The sequence below is a fragment of the Dryas octopetala genome, chromosome 9 (assembly GCF_963921425.1).
Source record: "Dryas octopetala chromosome 9, drDryOcto1.1, whole genome shotgun sequence".
Taxonomy (NCBI): domain Eukaryota; kingdom Viridiplantae; phylum Streptophyta; class Magnoliopsida; order Rosales; family Rosaceae; genus Dryas; species Dryas octopetala.
Window position 1 is genome coordinate 10184284 of NC_141374.1, and position 17300 is coordinate 10201583.

At 36.8% G+C, this 17300-nt stretch overlaps 2 protein-coding genes across 2 annotated transcripts; one reads left to right on the top strand and one right to left on the bottom strand.

Annotated features, from left to right (window-relative positions):
* The first annotated feature begins 439 nt into the window (after positions 1–439).
* Positions 440–1384, top strand: LOC147273893 (Putative AT-hook DNA-binding family protein). The gene has a single exon (XM_086256946.1). It carries the CDS (start codon positions 440–442, stop codon positions 1382–1384), a length of 945 nt encoding a protein of 314 aa, XP_086113072.1.
* Positions 1385–5512: 4128 nt separating this feature from the next.
* ARK3 (armadillo repeat kinesin 3) lies at positions 5513–16116 on the bottom strand. The gene is made up of 19 exons (XM_086256023.1): positions 15608–16116; positions 14544–14644; positions 14329–14451; positions 13088–13273; positions 12707–12928; positions 12407–12563; positions 12073–12222; positions 11480–11568; positions 10978–11181; positions 10600–10746; positions 9929–10060; positions 9705–9836; positions 8409–8544; positions 8212–8304; positions 7133–7258; positions 6901–7026; positions 6419–6562; positions 6078–6206; positions 5513–5989 (listed from the first exon to the last, which is right to left on the bottom strand). The coding sequence occupies exons 1-19, from the start codon at positions 15807–15809 to the stop codon at positions 5829–5831; spliced, it is 2760 nt and encodes a 919-aa protein (XP_086112149.1). The 5' UTR covers positions 15810–16116; the 3' UTR covers positions 5513–5828.
* Between the last annotated feature and the right edge of the window lie 1184 nt (positions 16117–17300).

Sequence of the window (17300 nt, forward strand, 5' to 3'; positions counted from 1 at the left end):
GCAAATTCAGCTCCAATTTTGTGGGCCATGACTCCAACAATAACCCAGTACTCTTTCTCTCCTCCTTTCTGAAGATCATCAAGACTGGCTGGCTCACTAAACAAAGAGGTAAAGAGAAAGCAACCCAAAAAGAGAGATCTACACAACCAAGAACTTCACTAATTAGCTAGCTAGTGTCTTAGTGTCTACCACTTCTTCTTAATCTTTATTATTATTCCCTTTTTCTCCTCCTCCTCCTCCTCCTCTTCGATCCCCACTTTCTTTTCCCTTTTTGAATTTGTGTACAACCTTTTAGCACTACCACCTGCTCTCTCGAGCTCCTTTCTTGAATTTCTTGCTTTCTGATTCACTCCCCTTGGCTAGGTTGTGTGTATTGGAACAAGTTATTAAAAGAAGGGTTGGGTTTTTTCCAAGTAATTATCATCAAAAGCATAAAAATATGGACACCCATTCTCTTCCCCCTTCTTTCCACACCCACACAAGAGATTTCCAACTACACCACCAACAGCAGCAGCAGCATCACCAGTTCCACCACCAGCAGCAGAATTCCGAAGACGAGCAAACTGGAAGCAGTGGCCTCAACAGCAAGGGCCAGAAGCGGGAGCGCGACGACAACAACGACAGTGGCTGTGGCGGCGATGGCGGCGGCAACGAACTCAATGTTTCCGGTGGCGACGGGGGGGAAATGACACGAAGACCCCGCGGAAGACCCGCCGGATCCAAGAACAAGCCCAAGCCCCCCATCATCATCACCCGCGACAGCGCCAATGCGCTGCGCACGCACGTCATGGAGGTCGCCGACGGCTGCGACGTGGTGGAGAGCGTGGCCACCTTTGCCCGACGGCGCCAGAGAGGGGTTTGCATTATGAGCGGCACCGGAACGGTGACCAATGTGACCCTTCGCCAGCCAGCGTCGCCGGGCTCCATCGTGACCCTGCACGGACGATTCGAAATCTTGTCCCTTGCAGGGTCATTCCTACCACCGCCGGCTCCGCCTGCCGCAACTGGGTTGACCATATATTTGGCAGGCGGGCAAGGTCAGGTGGTAGGAGGGAGTGTGGTGGGGACCCTGATTGCGTCGGGCCCCGTGGTCATCATGGCGGCTTCGTTCAGCAACGCAGCATACGAGCGGCTTCCCCTAGAGGAGGATGAGGCGGCGCTGCCAATGCAAGGCGGAGGAAGTCTCGGGTCTCCGAGCGGGGTCGGTCATCAGCAGCAGCAGCAACAACAGCAACAGCAGCAGCAGCAGCAGCAGCAACAGCTTTTGGCTGAAGCTGCAAACACAAATGCGCCTCTTTTTCATGGGTTGCCACCCAACCTCCTGAATTCCATGCAATTGCCGGCTGAGGCGGCTTACTGGGCTAGCGGTCGCCCTTCATACTAACAACACATCATGGTTAGTTGCTTGCCTATTCGATCGATCCGTTCATTCACTTTCACATCATGATCATCATGTCACCTGCGACTATGTAGCTAGAAGATCAATTTCTGTTGTGCCAGCATTTGAAATTTTTAGTATGTACGTTCCTTCTTAATTTTTGAGTTTGGTAATTATAATTAGAATTTGATGGTGATCGATATGTTTTACTACATCTTGATTGATTGAAGACAGACTGTGTATATTCATGGATTATTCTTGGTGAGTTTCATTTTGCCAAATGTACGCATGCAGTGCTCAGCTTGTTTAATATGAAGAAGGAACCATGAAAGCTAGTGAAGTAGAATAAGAATCACTCTTTTTCTCGTCCCAGCTTGTTTAATATCTCTAGCTAGCTAGCTATTTAGCTAGTGTAGTCATTCTTCTTTATCCATGAAATATAAGAAAGAGTTGATGATCGATCAAACCCTTCATATCTATATATCATTTAGTACGTTTTTTGTCAAATCCTCAACATATCTTAATTCTAGCCCATCCTTTAGTACTTTTTGTATCAGAATTGAGTTCAACATGTCCAACTCCTCCTTTTTGCTACTTTTTGTTAACCTACATTTAGTTGATTTGAGATTCCATCATAGTAATTGTTACCTAAATATCCAGTACTATCATGAAATAGGATCATGGCCTTATATAATATTCTATGCTAATATGATGCCTAATTATTTATTTTTTTTTATTATACTTGTCTAGTATTTTATGTGTCTGACTCTGAATTAGGAAATTAGAACCACATATTTTTAGTTCACTTCATTGAGATTTTAACTGGGAAATAAAATAATTCATCTTTGGCGTTGAGCTTGCCATCCCCGTCCAATATTTTCTCCAACGATTGCTTGCATGTAGTCTTAAATGTTAATATAAACTTACACTGCTTTAATTTGAAAATTTGTGATGTACTACACTACTACTGTGCACATATGTGTGCTGCATGCATGGTCGAGAAAATAGAGGAGCCTTGTGTAATTGTTAATAGACAAATTTTATACATCTCAGAAAGGCAACTATTTTGTGTGAGAAATCGTTTTTCCATGACAGGATATAAATGTGCCATTGGCCAGACAAATACTTTTGGGAATTTTTTGGACTAAGACTGAGGAATTAACCAGCTTTCTTTTTATCAAATGAGAGTGAGGGAATTCTTTAGGTGTAGGGATAAATGCTCTTAATCACTAGATCAAATTACAGAGACCCTTACAAGAACCACCTTAATTTCCCAGAAAAGTAACTTGTGCAATGGTCAATATGAAATATATCTTGCATATAATTAAAAAGACAAATGCACAGGAATACTACATTTCTTTTTCCCATTTGTTTCATATACAAATTAATTTTCAAACTAGTTAGAAGCTACAGATGGGATGTGTTCACACTCAGGTGATCAATCGTGAATTGATAATAATTTGATCAAAAAATTAGGGTTTTCGTGTGAAATTAACTAAATATATTATGCCTATAACAAGTTTGCTATCCCACGAGCAACTTGTGCAAAAACACATCAACATGTACACATCTGGTCGACCATTCCTAGCAATGCCTTGATTCCACCTTCACCCTTTAGCTTGTTCTTAATTTATCCGAACAATGCAATTCCATTGTTGTTAGTGACAGCAGAATTAATAGACCGACTTCAATTAGCTTTTATTTCTTAACACAACTAAAAGCACTTCATGAAATAATTAATGCAATTGTTAAATCCACATTTTAAATCCCACCTCATTATGCCTCTCATATATACCAATAGCATAATACTACTATATACAACAACCTTTTCAAGAGTTTTTTACTTCTTCAGTTAATTCTGACTAAATTATACAATTACACGCACTGAAAGAATTCATACACTAATTAAAACCCCATTGCCCTCCTCATCATGCATGGATGCCCCTCAATATAATTTAAGGCTTTACCATGGTTTAATTCCAAATACCAAGTGTATATGATTCATATGAAGTAACTTTGATATAAATGTAACCTTAGAAAATTGGTATGGTATCATAGTACGCGCATTACTATATACGAATGATAGAGTAATTAATTATTAGTTGTGACAGTTAAATATTTATGTCTATATAATATATATATAAGGTGACCAAGGTTGGAAGGGTACATTAATGAGGGTTTGAAACTCTCTCCTCAATGGATGCAAGGTAAATATGTAGGAGTAGGAGAAGCAAAGAGGTATGGGCTTATTAGAGTTTCCATGTGTTTCTTTTTTTCTTTTAGAGAGATTTTAATTATGAGAAATATATATATTTTGGGATACGGAGGGAGACATGAAAATATTTGGGTACTGGTTTACACGTGCACTGCTCTGAAGAAGCTCCTTTTCGAGGCAGCAACAACAACAACACTAGTCTCTTCCATTCCATTAAACGCCACAACTAGATAGTAAGCTAGCACAGTGTCTCTCCTTGCTTTCTCGGGTTAAGAGAATAAGGCCATATTGGGCAGAAAGCTAGCTGTGTTCTGGGTCATCCAGCTCCCTCAGTCTTACTTACACCTTTGCACCTTGCACCTTGCTTTTCCCTTCAACCTTTATATGCTAGCTTTATAGATTTATCCATATATAGATCTTTGTTGGAGTCACTCCTTGCTAGCTAGCTCCATTCAACATTTGCTTTATATGTATGATATGTGATACCATGCAACATGCGTTGAAAAATCTCGATCGTTAATTTGCTACCAAACATTATCACATGTTTTAATGTTGTTAGATTGTTCATCATCATGACCGTACATTCATACATAAATACGGTCAAACATAATTTTACCTCTTCAAACCATCTTGATGAATTGTATGACATGTTAAGGTCATATTGTCTAGTATTAATTTTATGCCTAAGACCATGGAGAATTGGAGAGAGCTACATATGAACTTGAGGTAATGTTGCACCCCAACCTATATATATGTAGTTCTATATATTTTGAAAAAAAAAATTAAAAAAAAATTAGTAATATTCTTGGAAATTTCGAAAATAATTTGTATAATGACCTCCTAATTAAAACATTTGGATTCGTGGCCCTTAGAAAAAAATTTCTGACTCCAATATTCATACATAATTCTACCTCCTCAACAGCAGTGATTGAAGTTTGGCATATTATTGTCATATTGTGTCTAGTATTTTATGTCCGGACGTACCGTATATTCATACAAAATTTTAATTTGATCTCTTTAACGGTCCTGATTAATATTATTTATTATATTGGGTAGAATTTTATGCGTCTGACCACGTATGTTTTAGTTGACTTTTTGAATTTATTATATTGTCTAGTATTTTATGCGTCTGACCACGTATATATGTTTTAGTTGAATTTTTAACGGGGAAGGAAAATAATATATGGCGTTGAGCTTGCCATATATCCCATCCATTTTCTTTGACGATTGTTTGCATAGTCTTAATTGTTAATAAACCTACACTGCTTTGAGAATTTGTGATGTACTGTGCACACATGCGTGTTGCATGCATTGACGAGAAAAAGAGGTGGCCTTGCAATTCTTAAAAATAAATTGGCTTATTGACTATTTCAGCCCCTAAAATAACTTCAATTCTCACTTCACCCCCTAAAGTTTATTTTGTAGTATAAACCTTAAGGAGTAAAGCGAGAATTAAAGTTATTTTTAGGAGGTAAACTAGTAAATAAGCCAAATAAATTTTATGACTAAAAATAGTTTATGTCTTTCTTGAGTTAGCTCATATGGTGAAAATAGATAAGGTAATGAGTTAAGATTAGATTAAGCTCAGAGTTTAATTTTCTCTAATATAAAAAAAACTTGACACTTTAATTTATGTATGTTGTCAGATGTAAAAATATGAATTATTAATTAATTAGTTTAATTTTAAATAAAAGCATTATCCTATGGAATGGTAAATCATACAGACAAGATAAATACAAGAGGAATTCTTTCCTTATTCTCTTTTCCTTTTTTGGAGGGACTGTGGCTGTATTCATTTTTTGGGGTAAAGGGCGAGCAGACTATTTTGGAGATGGCTTTCCAGAGGTTGTCCAAAGTTTCTGTACTGACACCATAACAATCTTAGTTTATTTTTACAAGAGATACAAAAAAAAAAAAAAAAAATTAATTAGTTTTCTTTTTTTCATTTGTTTCATATACAAATCAATATACAAACTCGTTAGAAGCTACGATGAGATGTTCACACTCGGGTTAAACATGAAATTGACAAGTTGATCAACAAATTAGAGTTTCGTGTGTAATTAAAACACTATTAGGCCTATAAACCAAAGAGCGCGGATAAGTCAATGGAAACTTCCACATGAGCAAGCTGGCACAACTGTAGCTGCAAGCATTCCTTTTGATTTATGTTGGAAGGACCAAGTTTTACTTGTTGCTGCATCTCCCATGCCTCACCATTTACATTATTCGAACTCTTCAATTCTCTATCCGTAGCCGCCTCAGTTCAGCTTGGAAGGTAGGGCTAGAAGTTAGTGTTCGATATGCAAGAGTTTTTATGTCTTCGCGTGAACAGTCTCGAGAAATGCGAACCAACTCCCACAAGGCGCCACCACTAATCATGTCTTTTGCATTAACTTCTGCAAAATAGCGATCTAAACATTTTCAGCAAACATTCTACTGAAGGTTAGCTTGTTCATGGTGAAAAACAGAAAAAGAAAAGCCTACCGTGTTGCGCTAAGTGGCAGAGTGCAAGCTCAATGTGGCGTCTGATTGGTGAGGCTTCATTATTAGCATTCTGTACAATCCATGAAAGTGCACCATCCTCAATCAGAAGAGACTTTCCAGTCTTGGTCCCTATAGTTGAATAACCACTTTAACTCAGTCCGCAGGATAATTAAACTACATATGTTTCATGAATTCTTCATAAAACCAAATTTTGTCAACATTAAAACGAACATATATATGAAATAATGCTGGACAAGCAACAATAAGTGCTCCAGTTGATAATTAAACACAAAATACACTTTGAAGCAAGCACAGGGAAGACCTTTTCCATAGCCTTTTACCTTGTGTAGATGCTCTAGACTCGCATTTCGCAAAGTTCGCTATTCCACGAGCAACTTGTGCAAGAACATCAGGATGTCCACATCTGACCATTCCAAGCAATGCCTTGATACCACCTTCACCCCTTAGCTTGTTCTGTAATTTGTCTGAACAATTTGCAAAGTCATTGTTGTTAATGACAGCAGAATAGACTTAAATTAGCTATTATTTCGTAGCACAACTACAAGCACTTCGCAAAAGAATTAATGCAATTAGAAAATGAGATACAGTTACAAGCTCGCAACTATGAATAACAATATAATTATGGCGCAGGAACCTGCAATTTGTGTTGCTATGTGTTTTTTATGATCTCTTTTCATCTTAGTAGTTCAGGGTAAGGTTTCATAAAATTATTTGAACTCACTAGGAGATTCTTGGATACTCGGTATTATGTAGAATTAACAAAATTTGAAAAAATGAACATTGAAGCGGTCACAAAGTTTACCATTTCCACAAAGATTAGCAATGGCACCAGCAACCATTCGAAGGGTTTGTGGATCTTCACCATTGGCAGCTGTCATAGATAACAAACTAATTCCCCCTTGACTCATTATGAGCTCCTGGTTGGTTTCTGATTTCAAACATAAAAGAAAAATTATAGTGCAAATTAGAGAGTAGAGACCTTTTCAGCCAACAGTGTAAATATTCTAAGACTAATTAAGAACATAAAATTTTACCATTCATTGCTAGATTTGCAATTGCACCTGCCGCAACTCTATGTATGGTTTCATCCTCAGAGGTTTTAAGTAGCATCAACAAGGATGTAAGACCACCAGCTTCTACAATTTTCTCCTGATTTGCTTCTGCACATTAGGGGGAGAGCATGTATTACTACTTGCTGATGCAGTTAGCATTAAAAAATACAGAAGCTACATAGTGTATACTGATACTAAGTAGTTCTTTATTCAGATATAGAGGTAGAGCTTTATTCAACATGCACAATAGCAAGAATTTTACATATAGAAAGTGAGCTTTGTTCACATAGCACAATATCGTAACCCAATCAGATTTATAAGAGTCACATGTTATAAAAAAACCATCGAGTCCAAAATATCACCAGTTTGGTCCCTTGCCATACTTGTCTTCTATGAAGATTACTTAATACTTGTACTAGTTGGACTATGTCATATAATATACATTTTTAACTTTCATACAGCTAGCATTCCAACTCAACTCTAAACCTTTGTCCCAAGCAATTGATATTGTCTACACGAGTCCTCTTCTTCCAAAATAATTGGGATTCTCAATAAGGATTATTCTTGGCCACTAGCCAAAACCCCAGTATATTCTTGGCCACTAGCCAAAACCCCAGTAGCATCTTCAACAATCATTTTATGCATAGAAAAATAATTGGAAGACAACAACAATCACCTTGTCATTAATTACACAATTTATCTTTTATTTTTTTCTTAATAACTAGGATGGATCCTTTGGTAATGAGTATAATATTTCACAAATCAAATGCCACGCTACTCAATATTATAATTACATATGTGGTCCGTCCACACTTTTGCAATTATTCCCCAGTCTCCCCATCTGAAGTATTATTTTTTTAGATAAAAAAAAAAAGAAAAAGAAAAAGAAAAGAGAAGGAAGATGAAGCATTGTGCCACAGGTAAAATTCCCATGGGATTTGTCAAGATTAAACAAATAATTATAACATGAAGATGGGACAATGATTTGAGAACTTCAGAATAAGCATGTGATACGACAGTATAGTGTAAGGAAGATGAACAAGGTAATGAAATACAATCACCTTCAGCAGCAAGATTGGCTACAACTTTAACAGCATGAATTCGCACATCAGTGTCCTCCGCTTCAAGCAATGACAAGATCTTTTGCAATCCCACTAAAAGTATTGTCTTTTGTTAGTAATAAACAAGAGAAAAGATTGATGCACATTAAAAATATAGCATCAAGTGAAAATAAGTGAGCACAGAAACCGACTGCAACCTTGTTCGAAGAGTTTTGCAATTGAGGCTTTCTCCCCATTTCCTGAATCTTTGAGCTGTGGATGCCTAACTTGAGTCATAAGGGTGTCAAGACCACCAACTTTTCCAGGCTCGTTCCTGTCAAGTTGTATTCTTGTCTACAAAAGAATATCCATTAGAATCCACATTTTAAGACTATGTGCATACCATGGACTTGAATGACATGGGCCCATTTATAAAATAATAAGATATAAATATAAATATAGAATATAAAAGGTAGAGGCATCCAATGGGCCTGCTCGTAAGTTGAGAGTGGTTTGTTCAGTTTCTAAAAATTAAAAGCTCTCAGCACATAAACTTTGTGAGAGTTAACTGTCTCAAAAATTCAGATACATGTTCTTTGCAAATGTCAACTTCGAGTAATATCAACAAGGAGTTTGTAAAAACCTCATTGTGGTAAATTAAACTGAAAATCCAAGTGCTTTGGGCGATTGAAACTTCTTTACATCTCATTCTAAATTTTTTTTTAGAGCTTTTAGTGATTTTATTAACCCATCTCTTGGTTTAATTCAGGTCTTGGTTTAACTAAGGCATGACAGAAAAAGCCAAAGGCAAGGCTTGCTTGCTGGAAAGCTCCAACCAAGCAGGCGGCAATATCCGAGCCACAAGATATCAGCCGACCATTGCATCACTATTCAAAGTGTCCACAAACTAAGGCCTCATTTCCTTTTAAAAAAAAAACCTTTATAAACCTTTCACATCCCTTAGCCTAGTCAGCATAACTGCAGAAACCCAAGGCAACGTTGCTTGTTGCACAAGTTACAACAGAAACCAAGGCCTGCCTACCTACAGCATGTCAGCCCACTGTAAGCCATCCCATCTGATGATGGCATCCATCCCTCATGGCTGTGATAAACCAAAATATATGTTTTTTGACGTGAAGCATCTAGTCAAACCAAACCACAATTACCAAACAAGATCATATCTTTATCATTTCTCACCAGCACCGTTAAGCCAAAACAAGTATTCTAATAACTAAAGGGTTCTTTTTCTGAAAGGTAATATTATAATTATAAATTCCCTTGAATGAACAGGAGCTGGACAATTTCTTCTTAAGAGGTAATTCCAACTGTACGGTTTTTAAGCCATCCTTTGTAGTTAAGAATTCTAATTTTATGCATATAAAAATGACAATTCCTACTGCAGAAAAATAAGCAATGAAAGTGAGAACAACTAATGACGAGAGCAGAAAAAGAATGAGGATATAATTGGAACACGATTCCGAACAAAATACTTATGAATTCTACATCCAGCGTACCTCATCAGCTTCAAAACTTAGTTGCAATAACTGACTGTGTAGTGTTGCTATTTCTCTTTCAAATTTCTCTTTCTGATGTGCCTCATCTTCCAGCATCTTCCGAAGCTTTAAGATCTCAGAATTTCCAGCTGCCTAGCACATCAAAAGCATTGCTCTATGTAACACCAGCAAGATGTCAATTCGTTAAATGAGATGAGAACTATTAAGTCGGTAATGAAACGCACCTCTGACCTTTTCCATTGAGTTAGTTGACTTTTAAGATTTTTGACTTCCTCTTCAGCAGCCTTCCTAAGAAGAGTCTCTTTCTGGAGCAACTTTGTCAGGCCATCAATTTCCTCAACATGCACCCTGCAACTCTATGTATAAAAAAACAATTATTAAAAACTTTTCAACATATAATATTTAAAAGGAAAAAGGTACCAAGAACAAATCAAATTGGAAGGGGCAGTGAGAAAATATATCAACTCAAATCAAGGAAGCACTACTTGAAAACGTGCTTAAAGTGGATCAGTGGAAGAAAGATGACTTCGTGCTAATATTGACGGGTTACAAGAAGCAAGCAACCTGGATAGTACATGGAATGCATGCCCAATGTCCAAATGTCCATGATGCAAAATCTTAAGTTTCGAATAAAACGCCTCATGATTTTTTTTCTTCCCTAAATGCAATAATAATATAATCAAGAACATCTTTAGAGGCAACTACTCTGAATAATGCTATGAAGAAAACGAAAATAGAGATGGTAAAACACATTATATGGTCTGTTTTAAACAACATAATGTCAGAGGCTTAGAGCATGATGTTCAAAATTGAGGAATTATATGACAAGATGGAAAAATCAGTAAAACATCTATAGCATACTTTTCTCTACAATATAGACCATATACAGGAATACCTCTTTGCTAGATGTCACATCAGACCCATCATCCTTGGGTCCATTTGTGATTTTTTCCCTGTCATGCTTTTGCTGATTTATCACCAACTTCTGTTCAAGCTTCTTTATTGATTCCATATAGTCTTTCTGATATTTCAACCTTTCCTTCTACAATGGAGAAAATATGGATTTAAACAAGCACAAACAAGCTTGAGGCTAAGTGGTAAGAAGACAAATACAGATATATTAATGTTCCCTACTTATAAAACATATACCCAGCTGTTTTTTAAAATATTGAGCCACAGAAAAATGTTGAAATCAGTAATAAAAAGAAAATTTTTAAAATTGTATAACTGTGTGAATGCCAACTAGCTATCCAGATATGGATACAAAATTTACCTCCAGTGCGTCTGCATAGTTCCTTTCAATCTCTGAGATCCGATTTTGAGCTTCTTTGGTTATTCTTTCAATCTCATCCTCAGATGCTTTCTGCTGCCTTTCATGTTCTGCAATGAGTTTGTCTAATTGTATATCTAGCCTTCTGGACAAACTTTTATAGTCAAATTCTTCCTTCAATTTCAGCATATTCTCCACTTTCATAGCCTAAATAGGCACAAAATTTTAGTATTTTCAAAATCACAGATATTCGTAAACACATGTATATTTTGTGCAAAGTATTTCCTGAAAAGTTTTGCTGCTGCCATTAATCACACAGATAAAACCCCACCGAGAAAGAATTAAAAAAAAAAAAACAAAAAACAAAAAGAAGAAAGGACAACACTATTACATTGCTACAATGATGCAGACAGAAAGCAAAAATTTACCTATGATGAGTATACCAACTAGTCCAGAGAGGCAAATTCAAAGAATAAAGAAACAAGAAAGTGACTTGGGAACCCACCCGCTGTCCAAACATAATAGTGCTAGCCGTCTCTCCTCGATGACGTGGAGATGGACCAATAGTAATAACCAGTGAAGTTCTCGCTGTGCCTGTTAAAATTTACTGGTGTCAGCCATAGAATGTTGAAAAGATATAATGCAAATCCTGCTTCATGGATGGGGTTTTTTATCTTTTATTTTTAGTTTTTGGGGGAGGACCAACTGGCTAGGTAAAAAATCAGCAAGAAAAATGACCAGGGAGGCAATGCTTTATTTATTTATTTACCTTTTTTTTTGGTAATCATTTATATATTTATCTTTAAAAGGCAAGTGTATTTTAATCTGTTGGATGTCCTAAATCCAATCTTTCAACCTTAATATCATTTTAAAACAGGACTATTCAACTATTTGAGAAGGTCAAAGAATCATACTCAACTTTTCAAAAAAAAACAAAAAAAAGAATCACACTCAAGATGGCCATGCAAAAAATTTAGAGTATACACCTGAATGAAGATAACATATTGTGAGACAATATAATGGGAAAAAAAATTGAGTTGAAACCACGCACAACAAAAAAAAAGAGAGAAAACTGATCGGATATTATATACAGCTTACCTCCAAATGAATCTCGAAGCAATCTTGTAAGTTTTGAATCTCGAACTGGAACATGTGCACTGTTCTCTGCCAATGCATTGATGCACTTGCCCAACGCACTTAAGGAGAGATTGATTGATTTGGCTTCCTCTAGTGTGTGTCCTTCACTTCCTGACATATTAAACATTTAACAAACAGCCAATCTATTTTTCAAGATACTTAATTCAGGATTTAAGAAACAATCAATCTTTCTTCAAGAATAAAAGACTAACTGGAAACAGAAAAACAAAATAATAGTTGGTCAATCATAAGTAGGAAACAGTTATTATCTCCTCCTTTCACAGTTTGCACACACCTGACTTGTCAATACGCTCTGAACCAGCAAGATCCACCACAACTAACTTGCTCTTTCGAACAACAGGAGGCTTTAGACTTTTAACCATGTGGGAATTGTTCCCATTTTGGCTTGAAAGAGCTGAATCTCTTCCCTTGACAGACTTCTTTACATGTACCTGTAGCATTTGATATCTCTTTTTTTATAAGTAGCATAAGACATTTCTCTTAATGCTCCAAATCTTCAGCATATAAAATCTCCAGTAAATTCCATTCACTTTCAAAACCATAAGCATGACAAACAAGAAAACACATTACTTACCATCAGAATAGCATGACTACGAGAAGATTCAGTATTCAATTTTGTATTTGTAGCAAAGCGGTGAGCTTCCCCTAATCTTAGTAGTTCCAAAAAACTCTGCTGGTCCCGGATTTCGACTAGGCTAGCACCAGGTACTGAGACATCACCAGTTTTTGGGTCTTCTACTATAGAAATGTTATCATTTGCAGGATCAAGTAGGTCTTGTATAGTTTCCATGTAAAGCTGCATACATGCATAAAGAACCAGAATGTTAGAGAAATCATATGGTATTCAGAAAATTTCATCAATGACAAAGGTCAAATATCTACAAACTAGTAGTAATATATTAAGCCAACAATAATAACAATATTCAGCATATTATTAACACCAGAGACAAACAACCTGCAGATACGAGACTGACAAAGAATCAGACTCCAGAGACACATCTGCTAAAATATCCTCCATAGCACGGACCATTATTCCACGAGCAGCAGTGTCTTCCTCGCCAAGTCGTCCAAGAGTATATGTCTTTCCTGTACCAGTCTGGCCATATGCCATGACCGTCCCATTATAACCTTCCAGAACACTCTGGTGAAGGAAATTAAAAGATGGCACGTCACTTGAAGGAAGTTCCACAAAACACAAATGAAAAATAGGAATACAAATGCTTATATGTTTCCCACATATGAACAGGAGTGTTAGAATAGAAAGTAATTATTGGCTCATAACCTCACACTTTAAGATTTTGGGAACAATCGTCATAACAACACAAATCTTAACCCAAAAAGGCTAGCCAGAAGTAGGAAATTGGGTTCTTTGGACCTACATATATGCCCAAAATCTTCCCAACACACAGGCAATGCAGCATTCAGGGTGCCACAATCACCCCCCCCCCCCCCCCCTAGTCGTTAACGTCCTTGGCAGAGAAGAATCCAATTACAATTACATACTAAGCCACAACAAGCTCATAGTCAACCCCAAATATGACAACCAACTCGTGTACAGACTCCAAAATACTTAAAATCACATGAACCAATTGGCTGAGTCCCTTCTGATACCATATGCCCACATAAACCTACATGTATGCCTAAGATCTCCCCAAAACTTAAGAGACTCTTTAAATGTTGAAATATATGATCGAATATCTTCATGTACACATTCAAGTGGTGCTAGTGTGCTACCTTTTAGCCTTCCTGAAAATAATGTTCGCTTATTTACTTATTTTTAAAAGCAAATTCTTATATCACTGTTGTACACTAAGCATGCCTAAATACACCAAAAATGAGCTTATACAAATGCTTAACTACAATTGAGAGGGGCAGGGAAGGGTATACATATGCAAAATCATAACATTTTCTAAGCAATGGCCAAATCTAGTAGCTACAACTAGAAGGGGATCCAGTCTTCCAAATATAGTGATGAGTCAATCATAAGCACATAACTTGGATGAAGAAGAAAAACTAAGAACACTTTACAAATTATGTGGATCCTAGGAACAACCAGATATCTACCAGAACTTTTACTGCAATTAAAGATCCAAATCCAACATCATCCACTTCTAACAGACCAATTTAAAAGGAAAAATCTGTTTTTTACATGAGTAAAAGATTTATGAAGGAAAATGATGTTTTATGCATATGCACCTCCACAACAGGCTTTGCCACCACTTCATAAACACGCTTCTGGGATGCAAACTCAGTGAGCACTTCATCAAACTCATAAGTATCCGAGTCCCAATTGTTTTTCCGAAGCTTCAACCTTTTAAGCTGAAATACAGCAAAATAGATTTACTTCCATGACCATAAAGCAGATACTAACTGAAAGATAATGAGCTATCAACAAATCATTAGCACCATACCTCTGGCTGTAATTCTACACAATCAGCAAAATCAGCATCTGAAACCATTTCCTCAGCATTACGTGGTCGCAATCTTACAGCTACTCGGACTCTTCCAGGTACTAGACCCAAGAAAAGCGAACGCAAATGAACAATTACAAATTTAGAATTAAAAGAATCTTAATAGGGAAGGGAATTCATATCACGAACCTCTTTTGATTAACAAATAACCCAATTTTGGGAAAAGTAATGAAAGTTGAAAAGCAAGAGAAAACTAAACAATAAAACAAAGACAATTACTTCTATCCAACAAAGACAAAACTAAACAATAAAACTTCTCACTAATCTAGCATTCAAAATTGAAAAATTATTTTGACATCAATCCATTATCCCATTCATCTCCAAGAAAAAAGCGAATACGAATTTATAATTTAAGTTGTTTTTCTATAAAATAAAGAATATAAAAAAGCTTGAGCCTTCCACACATAAAGCAGGCACAAAATTAATAACTCAACAAGTTCTTTCTTGAATCACCATGAATCACCAAGGTATTTCTGCTGAATTGATTCATGTGGAATACCATTTGCACAGGCATATTATACACGATTGTAATTATTAGTTTGCAGGCTGCATATTTTTAAAAATGTAAAACCACAAATTTCCATGTATACCCAATTCAGCATTCAGAGGACAATCAAATGCTCCATGACTTAAAAGACTTTGCTCCCAAACTGCCGAATAATTATCCATCCTCAGAAAAGTGAACACCAAAGAGGATAGTTCAATATTCATGTACGTATCTTGCTTTACATAGCTATGCCGCACAGATTTCACTTCCAAAACCAAGAAAAAGTACTTCCAAATGCAAACCACATTAATGCCTATATTGGCCGAAAAGACCTCTCAGTTCTAATTTGTCATAACACATATCTAACTAGTGCATAATTAACTCACATTTCTTCACACACAAACCTGCACAAAACCTATCAAAATCAACAAAAAACAGGAACTTTGAGTTCCCCAGTATCTCAGTCACAAAATGCAATAGAACCCAAAATTCTCCAAACCAAAAAACACGAACCCACCTCCTGTATCATCCTTAGAAGCAGCTCCAGTAGCACCACCACCACCAATAGAGCCAGTGCTGCTCCGGCGAGGCCCAGAAGCAGGCAAAGACTTGGATTTGACAGAAGACTTGGGGTTGGAGTTGACAGAGAGAGGCCTGTCCACCTTGAAAGAGCTCCTCTGAGTGCCATCTCGGTAGTTATATCCGCCTGACGCGGCCATTATAGCCAGCAATGAGGCTTCAAAAATGGGTCTTTAAGCTCACAAAGGCCTCGAGAACAAACAAACAGAAAAAGGAGCTAACTTTGAAATTCAAGAAAACCCCAGAAAGGCCCAAGTGCGTGTCTTCAAAATTGAAGAATTCCTAGAAAGACCCAAGTACTAAATTTGAAGTTTACAGAAAGAATGCAGTTTATGATTGCAGAGGTGGTGGGAAATGGGAATGGAAATGATGTAAGTAGTACTAGACTAGTAGTTAGTGAGTCTTGCAAGCGGTAGTGGTGCTAAATCGTGTGGGAAGTGACTCAGATAAATCCGGGGTTCCCTTTGATTTGCTTTACTTTTGCTTCCTCACTCGAAGCGTACAGGGACAGGGAGAGAGAGAGAGAGAGAATTTAAAAAAACAGGATATTTGACTTGGTTGCTTGTGTATAAAGAGAGAGAGTGATAGTCCCGTCTCATCTCAGCTTGGTGGGTCCCGATTTTGCTTATTACCTTTGGGATTAAGAGCTGCTATATACACACCAATTTTTCTCTTGTTACACACATCCTTTGTTTTAGGGGTGGACACGGTACGATATGAGCCTCATACCGATACCATATCAAAATTTTTATTCGGTACGGTATTGGTACGGTATAGACATTTTTAAAACTAGTACCATACCATACCAGTATTCTATGAATTCGGTATAATTCGGTATGATTTCGGTATATACCAACATTTTAAACTTTTTTTTTTTTGTCAAAAAACAATATTTAACAACTAAAAAGAAATACTTTTTCCCAACCAAAAGATAAAACAAAACCCAACTTGTATGTTCCTTTCATTTCTGTTGTGAACTATGACCGATGGTATTGATCCTTAATTAACAATCAAACGACTAATTAAGCAAATATATAATTCTAACACAATTCATCATCAACCAGTGTAAACACAGAATTAGAAAAGAAAGCAATTGATCATAAATCACACATCATTCTATATATATATATATATATATATCAATGCCAAAGAAACTACAACAATGACAAAAGGAAGAGTAAAACAGTAAAACACAACAACAACTCAGACCCAAGTATAGAAAGCATGATAATGAAATATATATTAAATAATTAAATTAAAAATATATCGGTACGGTACGGTATTTCACGGTATTGAAAGTTTCATACCTATACCATACCGATTTAGACTCGGTACGGTACGGTATATAATCGGTATTGTTTTTCGGTATAACATTGACACGATACGGTATGGTACGGGTTCGGTTTTGGTATTTCGGTAGTAAATGCCCACCCCTACTTTGCTTATTTTGTGAAATGACAAAAATGAGCCAAAGCTAAATTGCCATAAAGGAAAAAAAAATGACAAAACAACCAAAAACAATGGACCACTCTAGTCGGCCTCCTCCCACCAGCCACCAGCCTCGTCGATCACCGGCGCATCACCTCCTTCTTCTCTTTCTCCTTCTCTCCCCTCTCTTTCTCTTCCCTTTC